Source organism: Sciurus vulgaris (assembly GCF_902686455.1).
Source record: "Sciurus vulgaris genome assembly, chromosome: 1".
Taxonomy (NCBI): Eukaryota; Metazoa; Chordata; class Mammalia; order Rodentia; family Sciuridae; genus Sciurus; species Sciurus vulgaris.
Genome location: NC_136461.1, coordinates 192,661,426 through 192,676,926, shown reverse-complemented (window position 1 = coordinate 192,676,926; position 15,501 = coordinate 192,661,426). Strand labels below are relative to the sequence as shown.

General features: G+C 39.0%; 1 protein-coding gene across 4 annotated transcripts in view; it reads right to left on the bottom strand.

Annotated features, from left to right (window-relative positions):
* Nucleotides 1–15,501, bottom strand: part of COL14A1 (collagen type XIV alpha 1 chain) — a 220,956-nt gene that overhangs the window by 113,970 nt on the left and 91,485 nt on the right. For 3 of the 4 annotated variants that reach the window (XM_079140174.1, XM_079140177.1, XM_079140176.1), the window contains exons 14-19: nucleotides 14,464–14,603; nucleotides 6,427–6,553; nucleotides 4,910–5,049; nucleotides 4,300–4,432; nucleotides 2,889–2,948; nucleotides 1,180–1,331 (exon numbers count right to left, since the gene is read on the bottom strand). In XM_079140174.1, coding sequence (XP_078996300.1) covers nucleotides 1,180–1,331; nucleotides 2,889–2,948; nucleotides 4,300–4,432; nucleotides 4,910–5,049; nucleotides 6,427–6,553; nucleotides 14,464–14,603 — 752 coding nt within the window. The remainder of the gene's footprint in view (nucleotides 1–1,179; nucleotides 1,332–2,888; nucleotides 2,949–4,299; nucleotides 4,433–4,909; nucleotides 5,050–6,426; nucleotides 6,554–14,463; nucleotides 14,604–15,501) is intronic. The other variant, XM_079140175.1, reaches the window with a different exon arrangement.

Genomic DNA, 15,501 nt, shown 5'->3' with positions numbered 1-15,501 from the left:
AAATTATAACATTAACTGCCATGCTTAGGTACATTTTTTAAAATGTACTTAAGTCATGAATCATTTGAAATGTATGATGAGAGTGGATTTTCTTTGTGTCCATTAACTTTCCACAAGTACCCCCAGACCAATTTCATGGATCTTCTGGCTTGGACAGGGTTCTTGTTGAGGTTATCATTGTGCCCTATAAGGTTTCCTCTATCTGTTAGAGTGCTCTCCTGAAAGAATTTTGAGCTCAAATAATTGTTTACATATCCACATAAATAAAAATGATTTTCCAACCAAGATTTTTTAAGTAAGAAAGGGAATGAAAGAATAATGCTATTCTTGAGCAGTGATGGATTTTGAAAATTTCTTTCTTAGAGTGTCAAAAACAATGCAACACAGGACCAAAAGTTCAATTAATGAAGCTCACTAAATCATATTGCATGATGAAAAAGACAAATTTCTTCTGGCTGAAAACTGGAATTATCTGATTCCTAGACCCACATCTACAGAACAATTTCAAGTTAAGTACTATGAAATAAATTAAGAAAACATGGGGAGGCAATGATAAAGAGGGTGACAGGTTTACCATATTAAAAAAAAAAAGAAATAAAGATAGATCGACTTAAAGAAAACACAACATATAAAAATCTAAATCCCTGAGGAGAGACACCCAAGATTAAGAATATGTAAGAAATGACTGTAAATCTGCTTGAAATGAATTGGTGTCAATAAAATAAAAAGTAACTATTTGTTAAACGGATGACATTTTGTTAGAAGTACATCAACTAAGAAAGAAGACCGTTCATGTGCATTTTGTTTTAAAAGTTTTTTATCAGATTGCCAAGGGCAAAAAAGTTAAATTCCTATCTTACATTTTATCTACCTATCTACCTACAGATATAAGTATGTGATGGGCCTTTTATGACCCTATTTTGGTGTTCTAAGTAGTCAAGGCAGCAGAAGCAACGTTAGAAACAAGATTCAGAGGTTTTATAGTTCCATTGTATATGGAGATAGAAAAGTTATCAGGAAACCAGCAGTAAAGTTTGGGTTGACAAAGAACATTAGTTTCTGGAGATGGTAGAATCACCAAGCAATGAGCAGTAAATCTTGCATTAGTTTCTGGAGATTGCCTCATTAGTTCTGTTAGGAAAGTCTGTGGAGTTTCTATTTAGCTGTATTTATACAGACCGTTCCTACCACTTCTTCTGCAGGGTCCCCTTGCGCTGTCAGGTAGGTCACCCTAAACTGCTCCACATTGCTGTCAGAAATGTCCCATTTTACCCGCAGACTAGAAGTGGTTTCATCATCTACAACCAGGTTTCTGATTCCTGTCTGGAAAGCTGGAATAAACACAAGGGAGGATTAAAGAATTTTCAACCCATTGTATTCCAAAATGAGCCATGGAGTTTATTTGTGGAGTGGCAAAGAGCATCATTGAAGACAGCTCTATGATACAGATCCACATGAAGCAAGAACAGCTGCACTTTAGTGGTTAATGGGAAGTCAAGATACCTACAGGTACAAAGGGGCACGGGTTTAGAGACATGTACAAGGTGAGGTCACGGCCTACTCCAGATTATCAGCCCTGCATACACACTGTTCAGGAGACCCTGGGGTGATCTCCTGGACTAGAAATTCAGCCCATGAGCCCAAAGGGAAGCATGGTCATGAGCAGGTCACACTACTGCTCTGTTGGAGAAGTGGTTAAGTAGAATCAGATCTCATCACCCTTCATGTGCAATCAACATCCAACACGCATTCCATCTACGTGTCCTCCAATTCTGTTTTAACACTTGTCACGAAAGAACAACTCTCCCACCCAGGATGCCTCTATCCTTTTAGTTCACGCAGTTATTATCTTTTTTCTCTGACATTTGTCCAAACTCCCCCACCAGTGTTCTCATCTCTGGTGGTGCCTGCTCCTCCATTTGTCCAATTGTTTTTCTCCTTTCTCCCTTCTACCCTGACGGCCTTTCTTCCTGTCCATCTCTACTGCATCTTCTTTCTCTTCATTCATTTACTCACTCATTCTGAAAACATTCATTGCATTCCTCCAGTGTGTCCGACTGCGTTAGGTCTTTGAGATACACAGTGACATAACCTTGACAAAAGCAGTGAGAATGTCGCAGAGGAGGTAAAAGATGGACTTTTACATGGCAAAACTAGGGCAGGATACCAAGTAGTGGGGATGGGAGAGAAGTCCTCAATTTAGGACAAGGAATTCTGGATGACAGGAAAAAATGGGGAAAGAGTAGGAAATACAGTTGAGGACAGGAACGGAAGCAGGAACTATCAGGAAAGATCTTGGATGTTACAATAAAGAGACATTAGGGCACAAAGGAGGACTCAGTAGAGATTAGTTGAAGAGAAAATGAATGAGTGAGTGAATGAATCGGTAATGGTGAACCACTGACATGAATCTATATGTCACCTATTCAACTCTGACAACTAGTTGGGAGGTGTATTGCCATGGAGATAGAGTTAAGCTGGGAGAGGAAATAGCTGGTGGAGGAAGAACAATAGACCAGCCAAATCTCAGTTACCCACAAAAATGCACAGAAACCATGACATGCATAATTCTCAACAGAGCAATAGGACGTGTCTCAGAGATTAAAAGGAGGGCAAAGACCCCCAGGGATGTTACGACATTTACATGCTCCATAAGGTGAATGGGAATCTAAGACAAAGATGGAAAAGGCAGAGATGTAGCAGTGAGGCTGGTGGACTAAATGGCTGGAGTTAAACAGTAAAGAAAATATTGAGAGTTGGAGTGGCGTGAAATATGAACTGGTTTGCCAGAGAAGGAAAGGAGCAGCAACTCTTTCCTAATTATAAAATAAATTAAACTGGGAAATGTAACTTCTGTGTGGGGAAAATGGGCTCCTGTGAGTCCTTACCTGAAGTCACGGGTCTGGTAGGTTCTATGGTTGTGGCTGGTTCTGTCCAAAAACTATCAACTAAAAAATAAACAAACAAAAATTCATTATTTTAAAATTTTGTAATGACAATACCTCAATACATTGGCAAAAATCACTTAATAGCTTTTGAAGAAAATTTCATCTCCATTATCTTACTCTCTTCCCACAACAAGCTTGATTATGGTTGGAAGACAAGAAAAGTGAGTTGCAAGTAAGGCAGGCACATCTGTTCTATGAATAAGAAAACCAAAGCCCGAAGAGGCTGGTTTTGCATCACAGATACCAGACTTCATATAAACATCAGAGTTACATCCACAAAATTATGAAACCTCCCAATTATTTTGAAATAGCGGCATAACCATGATAATTAAAGGAAATTAAACAGTGTTGCGAGACCAAGTTGTGAAAAGGCTGCCAAACAAGACCACCAAGGAGAGCAATGTGCTCAGGCAAGAAGTGCACTGTCTCTTTCCTGCATCCTCCCTGGGTCTACGGAGGAATGGAGCATCAAAGAGGAGCTTTGCACTCAAGCAGATCAACACCCTTCCACCAGGTGTTGGGATACTGGCTTCCAGGTCTCCACAGCTCTAGGAATTGCTTGGCTAAGGTACAGTGCAACTCCAGTGACTGGTGATATGGGGGTACAAAGGCCCAGCTCCTCTGCCATAATTTGGGGCAATTCAAAAGGGTGATTCCAGCCTTAGAGCTGCTAACGAAATTAGCTGAGGGCTCAGTTTCAGCTTCTCCCTATTCCCTATCTGACAGTTTTCAGTTTCTTACATAAATGTCTCCTAACTGCCCTCTTCAATAAACCTTCTGGATGCAATTTTCTGTCTCAAAATCTGATTCCAGAAAACCCCATCTAAGATAATTTAATATGCAGTTAATACCTCATAGTTTTAAAACGAAGGAATAAATCAATCAATGAGTAAATTTTGTACAAAACTCTTGGAACCATGATCAACTTGGAAAATTCCAGAAACTCTTGGATCTGTTAACCATAGGTATATTTATTTGCCAATTTATTCATTTAAAAATTATTCCATCCTTTCTTCCACCCACCCATCCATTCACTCATGCATCCATCCAATGAATATTTATTGCACAGGGAAAACAAACCAACTATTGTGCTAAGTGTGGAGAATATAATAATGAACAAGACAGATATGATCCCTGTCCCCATGGTGATAAGAATTTAGGATGTTAAGATTCTTCACATGTCAGTTTCATGGAAGGTAGAGATATATGGAGAATTCTGAAGAACAAAGAATAATTGAAGCCTATGTAGTCAGGGACAAGGTTAACAGAGAGGGAGCTGGGTGGAGTGAAGGGAGGGCCAGTGTGGATGGTGGGGGCTGCTGAAGTCTGACTTGCCCAGAACAGGACTTACGTGTGGTCCCAACAGCAGTCACCACCTCACTCTCACTTCCATCGTCAAGTACGGCCAACAGTGAGACTTCATATTCAGTGCCAGGTTCCAGACCCTCAATAACGTATGAGTCCTGCTCTTCCTTTAGCTCAACCTGAAAAGTAGATGGCATTCAGTAATCAGGTTTAGTTGAATTACAAAGAGGGAAAAGAAACTTTTTTTAAAAAGGGAAAAGGAAAAATGTCATTCTGAGTGTAATCAAGAAAGACTGAAGCATAACGAACGCCAAGGCTTCTGAAATCAACTTTAAAGTCCAACTAGAGATCTTATTTCTTTCAATTCCCTCACTAAATAAGTTACTAAATATTACAAAGGTGGTACTCTGAAGTTTTATCGCATGGTATGTATGAAAGTAAAAGAATCTAAAAATACATAAGATACATAACTGAAGCCCTGGTAACAATGCATTTGAGTCTTCGAAAAATAAAATCATTTGACCTTTATGAAACACCATGCCTTGCACAATATTAAAGACTTCTGGAATTCCCAATCTACTTTAAAATTGAAGAACAACTCCAGTGCAGCAGAGAACATGCTCCAGATCAATTTTCATCATTTTCAGATGACTTACCTCCTCGGTCTTCCCGCCATAGACTGGAATCCACATCAACTTGTGTTGCCCTTCCTCAGCAGAGAGGGGATGCCAGGTCACTCGAAAGCTGTCTGTCTTCACCTCATCAATTTCCAAGTATTGCTGGGCTGGAACTTCCTCTGTAAGCACAGGGAGATTTTGTTAGGGAAATGAAAGGGGAACGCCAAAACTCAAGCAGCTCCCAGGGGCTGTGGGAAGAAAAGACTCCATGAGGAATCTTTGGCTTTTGGAAAACCACAGAAGGAGAGGCAGCACCCATCAGTCCAGTGGGGCATTAAATTACTATTCCAGCATCTGCCAACAGCATGATTAAGAAAACCATGGAAATAACAAAATTTTAACTTTTCTCCCAATAATTCTGGAACTCTTAGTTTATTTGCTTCTTTTAAGTGTGAAAAAATTAAAATGCCGTATTCTTAATTTATAAAGATATTATCTTCCCTGCATTTTGAGGAAATTAACAAAATGGTGCCCCAGAGATTGGAGAAGTGCTCCCTTTTAGGTTTTTTGCTTCAGTAGTTAGATCACTCACTGGAACTAAATTCTGGGAAAGAACCTTCGTCCTTCTAATGTGTACACAGGGATGTCATCAGAAGTGAAATGTGATGTCTCAGACCTTCCACTGCATCGCAGCTTACACACTTTGGGGACATACAGTGAAAGCAAAACATCCAACTACACCCAAAATAAAATTCCAAATCATTGGTTTTAGTATTTCAAATGAGGAATTTTGAAACTCTAATAGGACATGAGGAAAATTCCAACCAGAGTTGACCTCAGGAGACTTTGTGAAATTATTGCATCTTTCTGTAAACATTTCTCAATCAATACTCTCGTTTCTCTCTAAACTACCTGTCTTTTCATCAATAGAGAACTAAATTTGTTTCTGAGTGCAACTGACAAAATCAGAAGGTAAACAACACAACCGTAGCACCAAGAGGCAAAAAGTTTTATGTTCCTTGGGCAACTACTGGGTAAATATGGAAAAGGAAAATAATGTATGCATGCCTTCTATTGAAGTACAGTATTTTAAACATTCTTTGTTGTATTAAGATTTTTAGGTTCTGTGAAAACACAAAAATAGCTGTAATGATGCATTAGGTTAAGTAATAAGAAATTGCCATTTTTTGTTGGCCAAAAATTATCCCATATCAATATCTGGAAGTGCAACTTAAGACACACACATGAATGGAAGAAGGAAGCAAAAAGTTTACATCAATGAAGAAAAGAAAAAGGTGTGAGGTTAGAATAAGAACAATGTACATGCTTTTTAAAACTTAGCTATTCTGAAGGTAGACCAACTTCTCTCTCTTTTCCTTGCTCAGGTTCAGAACCATTAGTCAGAACATATGCTAGCTATGAAATTGTTCATTTGTTAATAATACTTGAAAAAATTAAAATGCAATATCTTTAAAATCACAAGTGAAGAAGCTGCTTCAGGTTTTGATTTCTACCTGGTTACTTCTGCAAACCTTCCAAACCCGAAGGAGGCTTACCTGTGGTGAAAACTCCAACCAGAGGCAAAGACTGCCCTTCCTCATAGATGGAGAAAATGGCAACGGAATACTCTGTGAGGGGCGTCAGACCTTTCAGAGGGAACGTAGTGATAGGATCAACCTCAACCTGCAGACGAGAATCATCACAGTAGCTGTAGCCGATTCATTTTATTATTGTCTGTGGTTTACTTGGCAGACAGCGGGGCCATAAAATAGTTCAAAAAACCTACTGAATTATAAGACCAGTCAGTTTATATATACACTATTCTAACTTTACACCCTTAAAATAGATTTTGTGCCAGTTAATTCTCAGGACAATTTCGAAACCAATATCATTTCCATTCCTGGAGGATATTAAGTGCACACAACCTAAGAAGCTGATATAAATACATGTGATGTTTCCAGATGGATCGACTAGAGTAGCCAGCTTTGGGTTCACTTCCTGGGCTCTGCTGGGTAATGTACAGTAACTCCTGTAAGAACCACACAAGAAGCCAACCAGGCAGAGGGAGAATCAGGGGAGCATTAACACTAAAAGCAGTAAAAACCGGAGAATATTTGAAATATCCCTTTATCTTTCACAGAAAGACCTATTTTGGAAAATATCTATGAATCTCTTTGGGATACATAAGGGATGAAGTGCTGAGGGTAAGGACCAAGGGTGTAAGAAGAGGGGAGGGTTAGAATAAAGATGACATATAATGGGGAAGGGGGTTGGGGGTGAGAGAATAATGGGGGAACTTTACATAGAGGGAAATGAGAGGGAGGGGGGCATGAAAGATGGTGGTATGAGACAGACATCATGTATATACATGCATGATTACATTAATGGTGTGACTCTACATCGTGCACAACCATAGAAATGAAAAGATGTACTCCATTGGGGCTGGGAGATAGCTCAGTTGGTAAAGTGCTTGCCTTGCAAGCACAGGGCCCTGGGTTCGATCCCCAGCACCGCAAAAAAAAAAAAAAAAAAAAAAAAAAAAAGAATGCAGCCTCAACCTGACTGTCCTCATTTATTTGTCACTAGAGTCTAAATAATTAAGATGTACCCCATTTGTGTACAATGAATCAAAATGCAGTCTGTAAAAAATTTTTAAAAATAGACATGGAGGAAACAAAACATAAAGAGGAGATGATAGGAAGATCTCTACGGCAGAGTCCTAATCAAAGTCACCCTTGAGAAGAGAGAAAGAAGAGCCCACCCACTTTCATCACCAAGAGTCTGGGTCTTGGGCTGCCGAGGAGTGCAGGACGGGACCATGCTGTGGAACGTACCCAGGACTTTACACGCCTTCTCACAAAGCTTACAATAACTTAAAATAAGGTACCTTAGCTCTGGTGATGTTCTAGAAAATTGAAACAATGGTCATATTTATATGAGAGTAGACTTCCAAATTAGGTTCCACTTAGAATGATTACAAGGGACACTGTTGAGCAACATCAATAAGAGCAATGTCAATGAAGTCTCTAGTTTCAGTGCTGTCAATGACTAACCTTGATGCCAACCAAGGTTGGCACCCTTTGGGTTTGCTCATGGCAATCAAAACAACCTTTGCCCACTTGAACCTTCACTGGCTAACCATTGCCTCCAAAATCAAATTCAAGTGCCCTGGCTTTGGGTTTGGATGTCCTCTCAGCCTTGCAGAATCTGGGGCAACAAGTCCTCTCTGCTATGATCCTAATGACCCACTGGGTTCCAGCCACAGCAGCTTATGTGATGTTCTCAACCTTCCTACCTCAGGGCCTTTCCACAAGCAATTCATTTTGTCTGTGACCCTCTTACTCAGCTTTTTTCAAAATTAGGTCTTCTTCATCTGGCAGACTATCCCTAAATATGACCTCCTCAGAGGGTTTAGGTTTCTGTTTCCATATTTCTCAGAGGGTTATTCTCTAACACTGCACTTTTTTTTTTTTCCTCCCTGACACAAATAACATTTGAAAGCATTTTATCATCTTTTTTATTTAATGTCTGTCTCTTGCTGAGCCCCTTGTGGGCAGGGCCCCATTTAATTTCTTTGCCACTGTATGTTTAATTGTATTTTTTAATAAATTAAATGAATAAATGAAAATGAAGATAAGAGGCTCCAAAGAGCTTCTTAGAAAGAGATAAGAAAAGGTTTCTCTAAATTCAGAGTTGGTCCAGAGACCACTGAGAAATCAACTGTAGGTCCAAAAAGGTACTGGCCTGGAGAGCGGAGCTTCCATTTTATGGAACTAGAACCCTGAGCCACTCTGCTAGAAAGCCAGTCACTCCTCCCTTCCGGGTCACCCCAGTTGAGATACCAGACTGGAGAGAAGTCATCTTGGCAGTTCCAGCCCCCAATCCAGAGGGATTCAAGGGTCACCTCAGCTGACCTGCTCAGTCCCTGCTGAGCTCTGCCACACAGCATGACCACAGGCTGCAGTTTAAACTGAGTTTCTGTCATGTAGCAATATTTCGCTGAAAACATGCATTATCTTCTCCTGAACCAAGGATCAATAACTTTATAGCTCATTCTTAGCAATTAGTGTTCGCCCCAGCCTGGTATTATCTGCATGCTTTATATGCACAGATGCACTTGACCCTGACCACAGCCTCGGGGTAGCTGACTGTCACCCCCAATTTGAAGATGGGAAAAGTGAGTAAGGATCCTGTCTCAGAGGGAACCAGCTAGGGCTGAGGACTTAAACCCAGGTGTTCCCCACTCTAAATCCTATTCTCCTTTTACAGTATGGTTTTATTATTTAAACCCACAGAGAACACAAATCCTTATTCAAAATACGAGTTCCAGACATTTTCCAAAATTCTATTTAGATATTGCTTTCTACTGCTTTGACTCATCACAGCTAAGATATATTGAGCACTGAGTGTCAAGAACTTGACACATTATTTTATTTAGAGTTTCCTCCAACATATAAGAATGGTTTTCCAAAGAGTTAACTGAATTAATAGTTATAAAACTATTAAATGGAATTCCCTTAGTCCTTGACTACAAATTTTTAAATATCAAATCTGAGACAAATAGGAAGGAAAATATATCCATCATACACAAAAGCTGTTAAAATCAAATTTTTTAGGTATACTGAGAGACTAAAAGGGGAAAAAAATGTGTATCAGTATGCACCTTTTATTATACTTACATTTATATAGTCTATTATATAGATGGTCTATTTAAAAGGATCTAATTTATTTAATAAAGCATTTTATTTGATACTGAATAGACTATTCTATACAACTTAATCATTGATTATTTTATTTCATAAAGACTTGGTATCATTTTTATTAATTATAATGTTAGGTTTTAAAATGTTGGTCTGGAACTGGTTTTGCTGGTGGTGTTTTAAAGATGTAAGAGAAGAATCTGAAGAAATTATAACAACCATGAGCTCACTTTTTTGCAACTATTTTTGAGAATAATTTTGCAAGTTCAGCTAAAATCTTAACTTCAGCCTATCTTGGGCAGGATGAAGAGTCCTCAGGGAGCAGTGAGGGACTTGGGCTGCTCTCTGGGCTGTGCAACCCAGTCATTGCTGGCGGGCACCAGACCCTCAAGGGCCTAAAAACTGTGGCTTTACACTTGTACATTGCTGGTGGAGTTGCAAATTGGTGCAGCCACTCTGGAAAGCAGTGTGGAGATTCCTAAGAAAACTTGGAATGGACCCACCATTTGACCCAGCTATCTTGCTCCTCGTTTTTTACCCAAAGGACAGTAATACAGCCACATCAATGCTTACAGTAGTTCAATTCACAATAGCTAGATGGTGGAACCAACCTAGATGCCCTTCAACAGATGAATGGATAAAGAAACTGTGGCATATATACACAATGGACTATTATTCAGCCATAAAGAAGAATAATATTATGGCATATGCAGATAAATGGATGGAATTGGAGAATACTATGCTAAGTGAAATAAGCCAATCCCAAAAAACCAAAGGCCGAATGTTTTCCCTGATAAATGGATGATGATATATAATGGGGGTATGCAGGGGTTAGGGTGAGAGAAGAATGGAGGAACTTTAGATTACATAGAGGGAAATGAGAGGGAGGGGTATGAAAAATGATGGAATGAGACAGACATCATTACCCTATGTACATGTATGATTACACAAATGGTGTGAATCTACATTGTGTACAACCATAGAAATGAAATCCTGTACCCCACTGTTTACAATGAATCAAAATGCAGTCTGTAAAATTAAAAAAAAATTTTTTTAAACTCTGGCCTTTGCATTTATAAAACTCAAACAGCAGCACTAATTCTCCATCGTGTTTGTACACTTCCCACATCCTTCTACAGTAAATGCAGTCTGGGGAGGCCTCTGTCCTTCATCTGACAAGTCATGCTTTTCCAGCATTCGGTTCTGTAAAGACTGCATAAGATTCTCTCCAGAACACCCAAGCGGTAGCTGCCATGATCAGGAGTACTATCCTCACCATCATCATCATCATCAGTTTATGCGTCCTGGTTTACTTTTCTTTCCCCATCTCCAAAAAGTTGGGGAGGGGGACAATACAGAAAAGAGAGAGAGGGAAGAAGAGAAAGTGAAGAAGGAAAGGTGAGAGGAAGGGGAAGTGAGACAGGGAAGGTAGAGGAGTTGGAAGTTAAGTAGAGAAATATTAACTGCATTTAAAATAAAGCTTTCATGTTATCTTCAAAGTAGATTTTAGTAGGAACTTTCTAAAGTTCATTCCAGAATGTTTTGGGGGGATTTCCTAAATTCCCAATTGTTGCATTATTTAAACATAGAAGCATAAATTCATAGAAATTAAAGCAAAACTGCTAGAAATATTCACTCTTAAAAATCACATATTCTCAAGTCAGGTAAAATAATACTGCATTTAAGTAAAAGGCACTTATCCAGCAATGTTGGATCTCAACTGCATGATTAAAATTCAAGAAATAAGGACTGGGCAGGGTGGTGCACTCCTCAGCGCCTTGGGAGGTTGAGGCAGGAGGATCACAAGTTCAAAGCCAGCCTCAGCAATTAGGGAGGCCCTAAGGAACTTAGTGAGACCCTGTCTCTAAAATAAAATACAAAAAAGGGTTGGGGATGTGGCTCAGTATGTAAGCATCCTTGGGTTTAACGACCAGTACCAAAAAATAAAATAAAATAAAATAAAGAAATAAGAAAACATAGGCACCAGTCAAAACAAATGTTAAAAAATACACACATTTATGCAATTCTATTAAAATAAATTTTTCTCAGATCTTCATTCAGAGCCCATTGATTCATACTGTAAATTCAATTTTAACATAGTTTTCTAATTTCCCAGAAAAACACAAATTAGAGACACAAATTAGAGATAGCAAATGCTAAAGGCATCCCTAAGATTGAACAGAATTACAAAAAAAAAAAAAAAAAAAAAAAAAACCATTCTCAACAATATATTGTTTGGGGCCATTCTTTGCAAAGATTAAAAAAAAAAATACAAAATTCTAGATGAGGTCCTAACTGCTATTAGGGTCTGAATCTTTGTGCCCCCTCCCAAATTGGTGTATTAATATTAAGAGGTAGGACCTTTCAGAGGTAATTAAGTCATGAGGAATTAGCACCCTTGTTAGAGAGATCTATGGGATTGTCTTCTCCTTCCCCCATATGAGAACACAGGTAGTGTCCATGATGAGCAATATGCCCTCACCAGACACTGAATCTGCTGGTGCCTTGATCTTGGGCTTCCCAGCTGCCAGAGCTATGAATTGTCAATTTCTGTTCATAAGTTACCCAGTCTACGCAATTTGCTATAGCAGCTTGAATGTTCAAAGACAACATTCTTTTTTCACTATATACTTATGTTACATATAACAGAGCCATAAATATAGCCTGCCTATGTGCAAGTGTAGTTCTATTTTATTAAAAGTTATTACTAAAGAAGCATACTTCACAATGAACACGCATTGGTTGGTGAATATAGTTGTCATGTTATTTTGTCTGTTCAATTTTTAATTGGTAAATTTTATATAAAAATAGAAGTCTGTCTTATCTCTTCAAGAGTCCCGTGATTTGGAAGCTCCCTGGACACTAGGAGCTGAGACTTGATGCATCTTGAATGGCACACGCTCTTCGAAGTCCACTGTCTATTATCATTTATCACTGGTCTCAAATTGCCCAGTAGAGAATTTCTCCTACATCTATGTCCCAAAAATGGGAATGCAAAATATACCATAAGTTAACTTCATGTTTCAGGAAAAACAAGTGAGAGTGTGTTTCTTTGCAGGTGTATCTGTTTCTGCACATTTATTATTATTTCTACTCATTTACATTATCCACCTGATCCTCCTACAGGATTAAGTTTGCAACTCTTGGGAAAGTGGTTTCTTTATTACTGGTGAAAAACAGACACCTGTCACTCAGTGGTTTTATTTTAATCTTTTTACTGCGCCAGGTTCCTGTCTTCAAAAACAAAGCAGTTAGTCCCAGTGACCCCAGACTCATCAGAATTATTTACTCTCAGGATTTATGCAGGTTTAATGAGAGATGTTGAGTTGTATTTCTGTAGGTTTTAAATGTGCATTTACAAACCATCCATTATATATGTTATACTTCCCTTGTGAAGGTACATTCTGTAAACTATTGCTTAGATTTAATTGTAAGAAAAATTTTGTCCCTATATATGAAAATACTTGCTTTATTTGGTGAGAAAATAGAAATGATGCAATCCAACATATTTTTCTCTCTGTCCTAGCTTCCTGGACCAAGATGAGGAAAAATAAAATAAAAATAACCTTGCTATCTTACCAAAACATATTTCCAAGGAAAGAATTTCTGAAAGTATTAGTCATTGCATGCATGATTCTGCTTCTTCATGAGTTTAATAAGTTCTATTATTTGAAAGCATCTTTCTACACAAGAGTAGAATTGTTCATCTTTTAATTTTGTCTCATCTAATGAGGCTCAGTTTAATCAAAAGCAGAGATAAATTGGATGAAGTTGACATTGTTTCTAGTCTGATACTTCCATGAAAATATACACTTCCCAGTCCCACCCACCATGGTAGACAGCAGTTTCCTGAGATGGTCAGGTGTACATCTCCCAGCCTACACGCTCCTCTTATGTGACTGACAAGTCTCCGGTGGTAGGTGGGATCTGTTTCTCTGCCTTGTATACAGGCAGGGGCTTGTGACGTCTCCTATTGGCAGAATGTGGTGGAGGTAAGATCAAATGACTTCTGAGCCCAGGTCATTGTAACCTCCACCTATCACACTCTCTCCTTAGACAGGTGTTGTGGGCTTCCAGGCCAACTCCTCAGAAGCTGCATGCTAGAAGCAGTATGTGAAAACTTTACTTAGAGACACAAAGTTTCACTCCAGCTGTTCCATTCTTCCCAGAGTACCAGACATATGAACTCAAAATAGCTAAGCTATGGAGTCAACCTAGGCACCCTTCAACAGATGAAGGGATAAAGACAATGTGGTATATATACACAAAGGAGTATTACTGAGCTATAAAGAATAATGACTTTATAAAATTTTCCAGTAAATGGATGGATCTGGAGACTACTATGCTAAGTGAAATAAGCCAGTCCCCAAAAGTCAAAGGTTGAATGTTTTGGCTCATATGTGGAAACTAACCCACAATAAGGAGGGAGGAGAAGAATGGCTGTTCAGTAGATTAGACAAAGGGGAATGAAGAGAAGGGAGGGAGGAGAGGAAAAGGAAAGGCAGTGGAATGAATTCAAAATAATTTTCCTTTGTACATATATGAATATACCATAGTGAATCCCACCATCAAGTATATCCACAAGAATGGGGTCCTAATAAATAATATATTCCATGCTTATATAATTATATAAAAATAAATTCTATTGCCATGTACAACTAAAAATAACAAAGAAAAGAAAGGAGCCATTGAGGTGAAACCAGCTCCTGCCAGCATCGTGCCTTAACTACACGTGTGACGCTCCAGCCAGAACTGCGCAGGCAAGCCCCAATTCCTGACCCACAGCAACTACGAGAGAATATAATTAGTACTGTTTTAAGTCACTAGGCTTTGAATATGCACCTAGAACTACGCACAATGACCTAAAAAATACACATCCTGTTCGAAACTCACCTCATTGATTTCAGTCCCATCTGCACTGGTATATAAAATCCGGTAACCATGAATCTTTCCTGATGTTGGTTCCCAAGTTAATCGAGCACTATTAGAGCCAATATTGGAGATTCTCAGGTTTCTTGGTGGAGATAAAGGCACTTCACAGTAAATGGAACAGAAAATAATGAGAATTTTAAATAAAATAAAAAAGAAATAGCATCTTTGACTTCTGAACTATTTCATATGAAAAATGTCACCATGGTAAAAACTTATAATCCAAAATAACCAATGAATTGTCTAATTAGCAAATAAAAAGTTTTCCTGATAGAGAAAAAACTGCAGTAATAAGGTACACCCCCCCCCCAAAAAAAAATATAAGATGTAAGTAATATTTTGTAGCTTTTTCCTCTGGTCAGTGCTATCACTATAGGCTAGTGTAAAATCAGAATCCTGATGGATTAAAAACAAGAATACTGAAATCAAATCTTAGCTATTTCACTCGACTATCATGTGACTCTGGTGAAGCCACTTTGCCTCTCAGCTCCATGTTTCCCATGTGTAAAAGGAGGAAGAGCCACCTGCCATTTCCACGTGGGTGTCTGTTAAGCCTCTCCAACTAATATCAACACCTGGCTCACTGACCCAAACTTCTCCCTTTGTCTTTCCTTCTGAGCAAATAGAAACATTACACTTCCTGTCACTCAGACCCAAATCCTTGGTGTCCTCCTGGATTCCTTTTTCTCTCAAAACCCACTTTTAACCCACCATCAGTTCCTCCCAGATTATGACCATCTCTCCACGATTTGCACTGGTACCAAGTGGATGGACGCCACGCCCCGCTCCTGGCTTGGTGATCTCCGGAATCTCTAACTGCTCACCCTTAGCGCTGGTGAATCTCTATGCCATAGACGTTTGCTCCTCTCTGCTAATCTGCGCAAATGGCTGCCCACTCCTTAGTTCTTCCAGTGGCTGTTCTGCCCCTACTTAACTGGCCCACTGCCATCTTGCTGCTATCTCTCCCACCATCCTGCCCTTGGCTCATGCCACTTGCTGCCA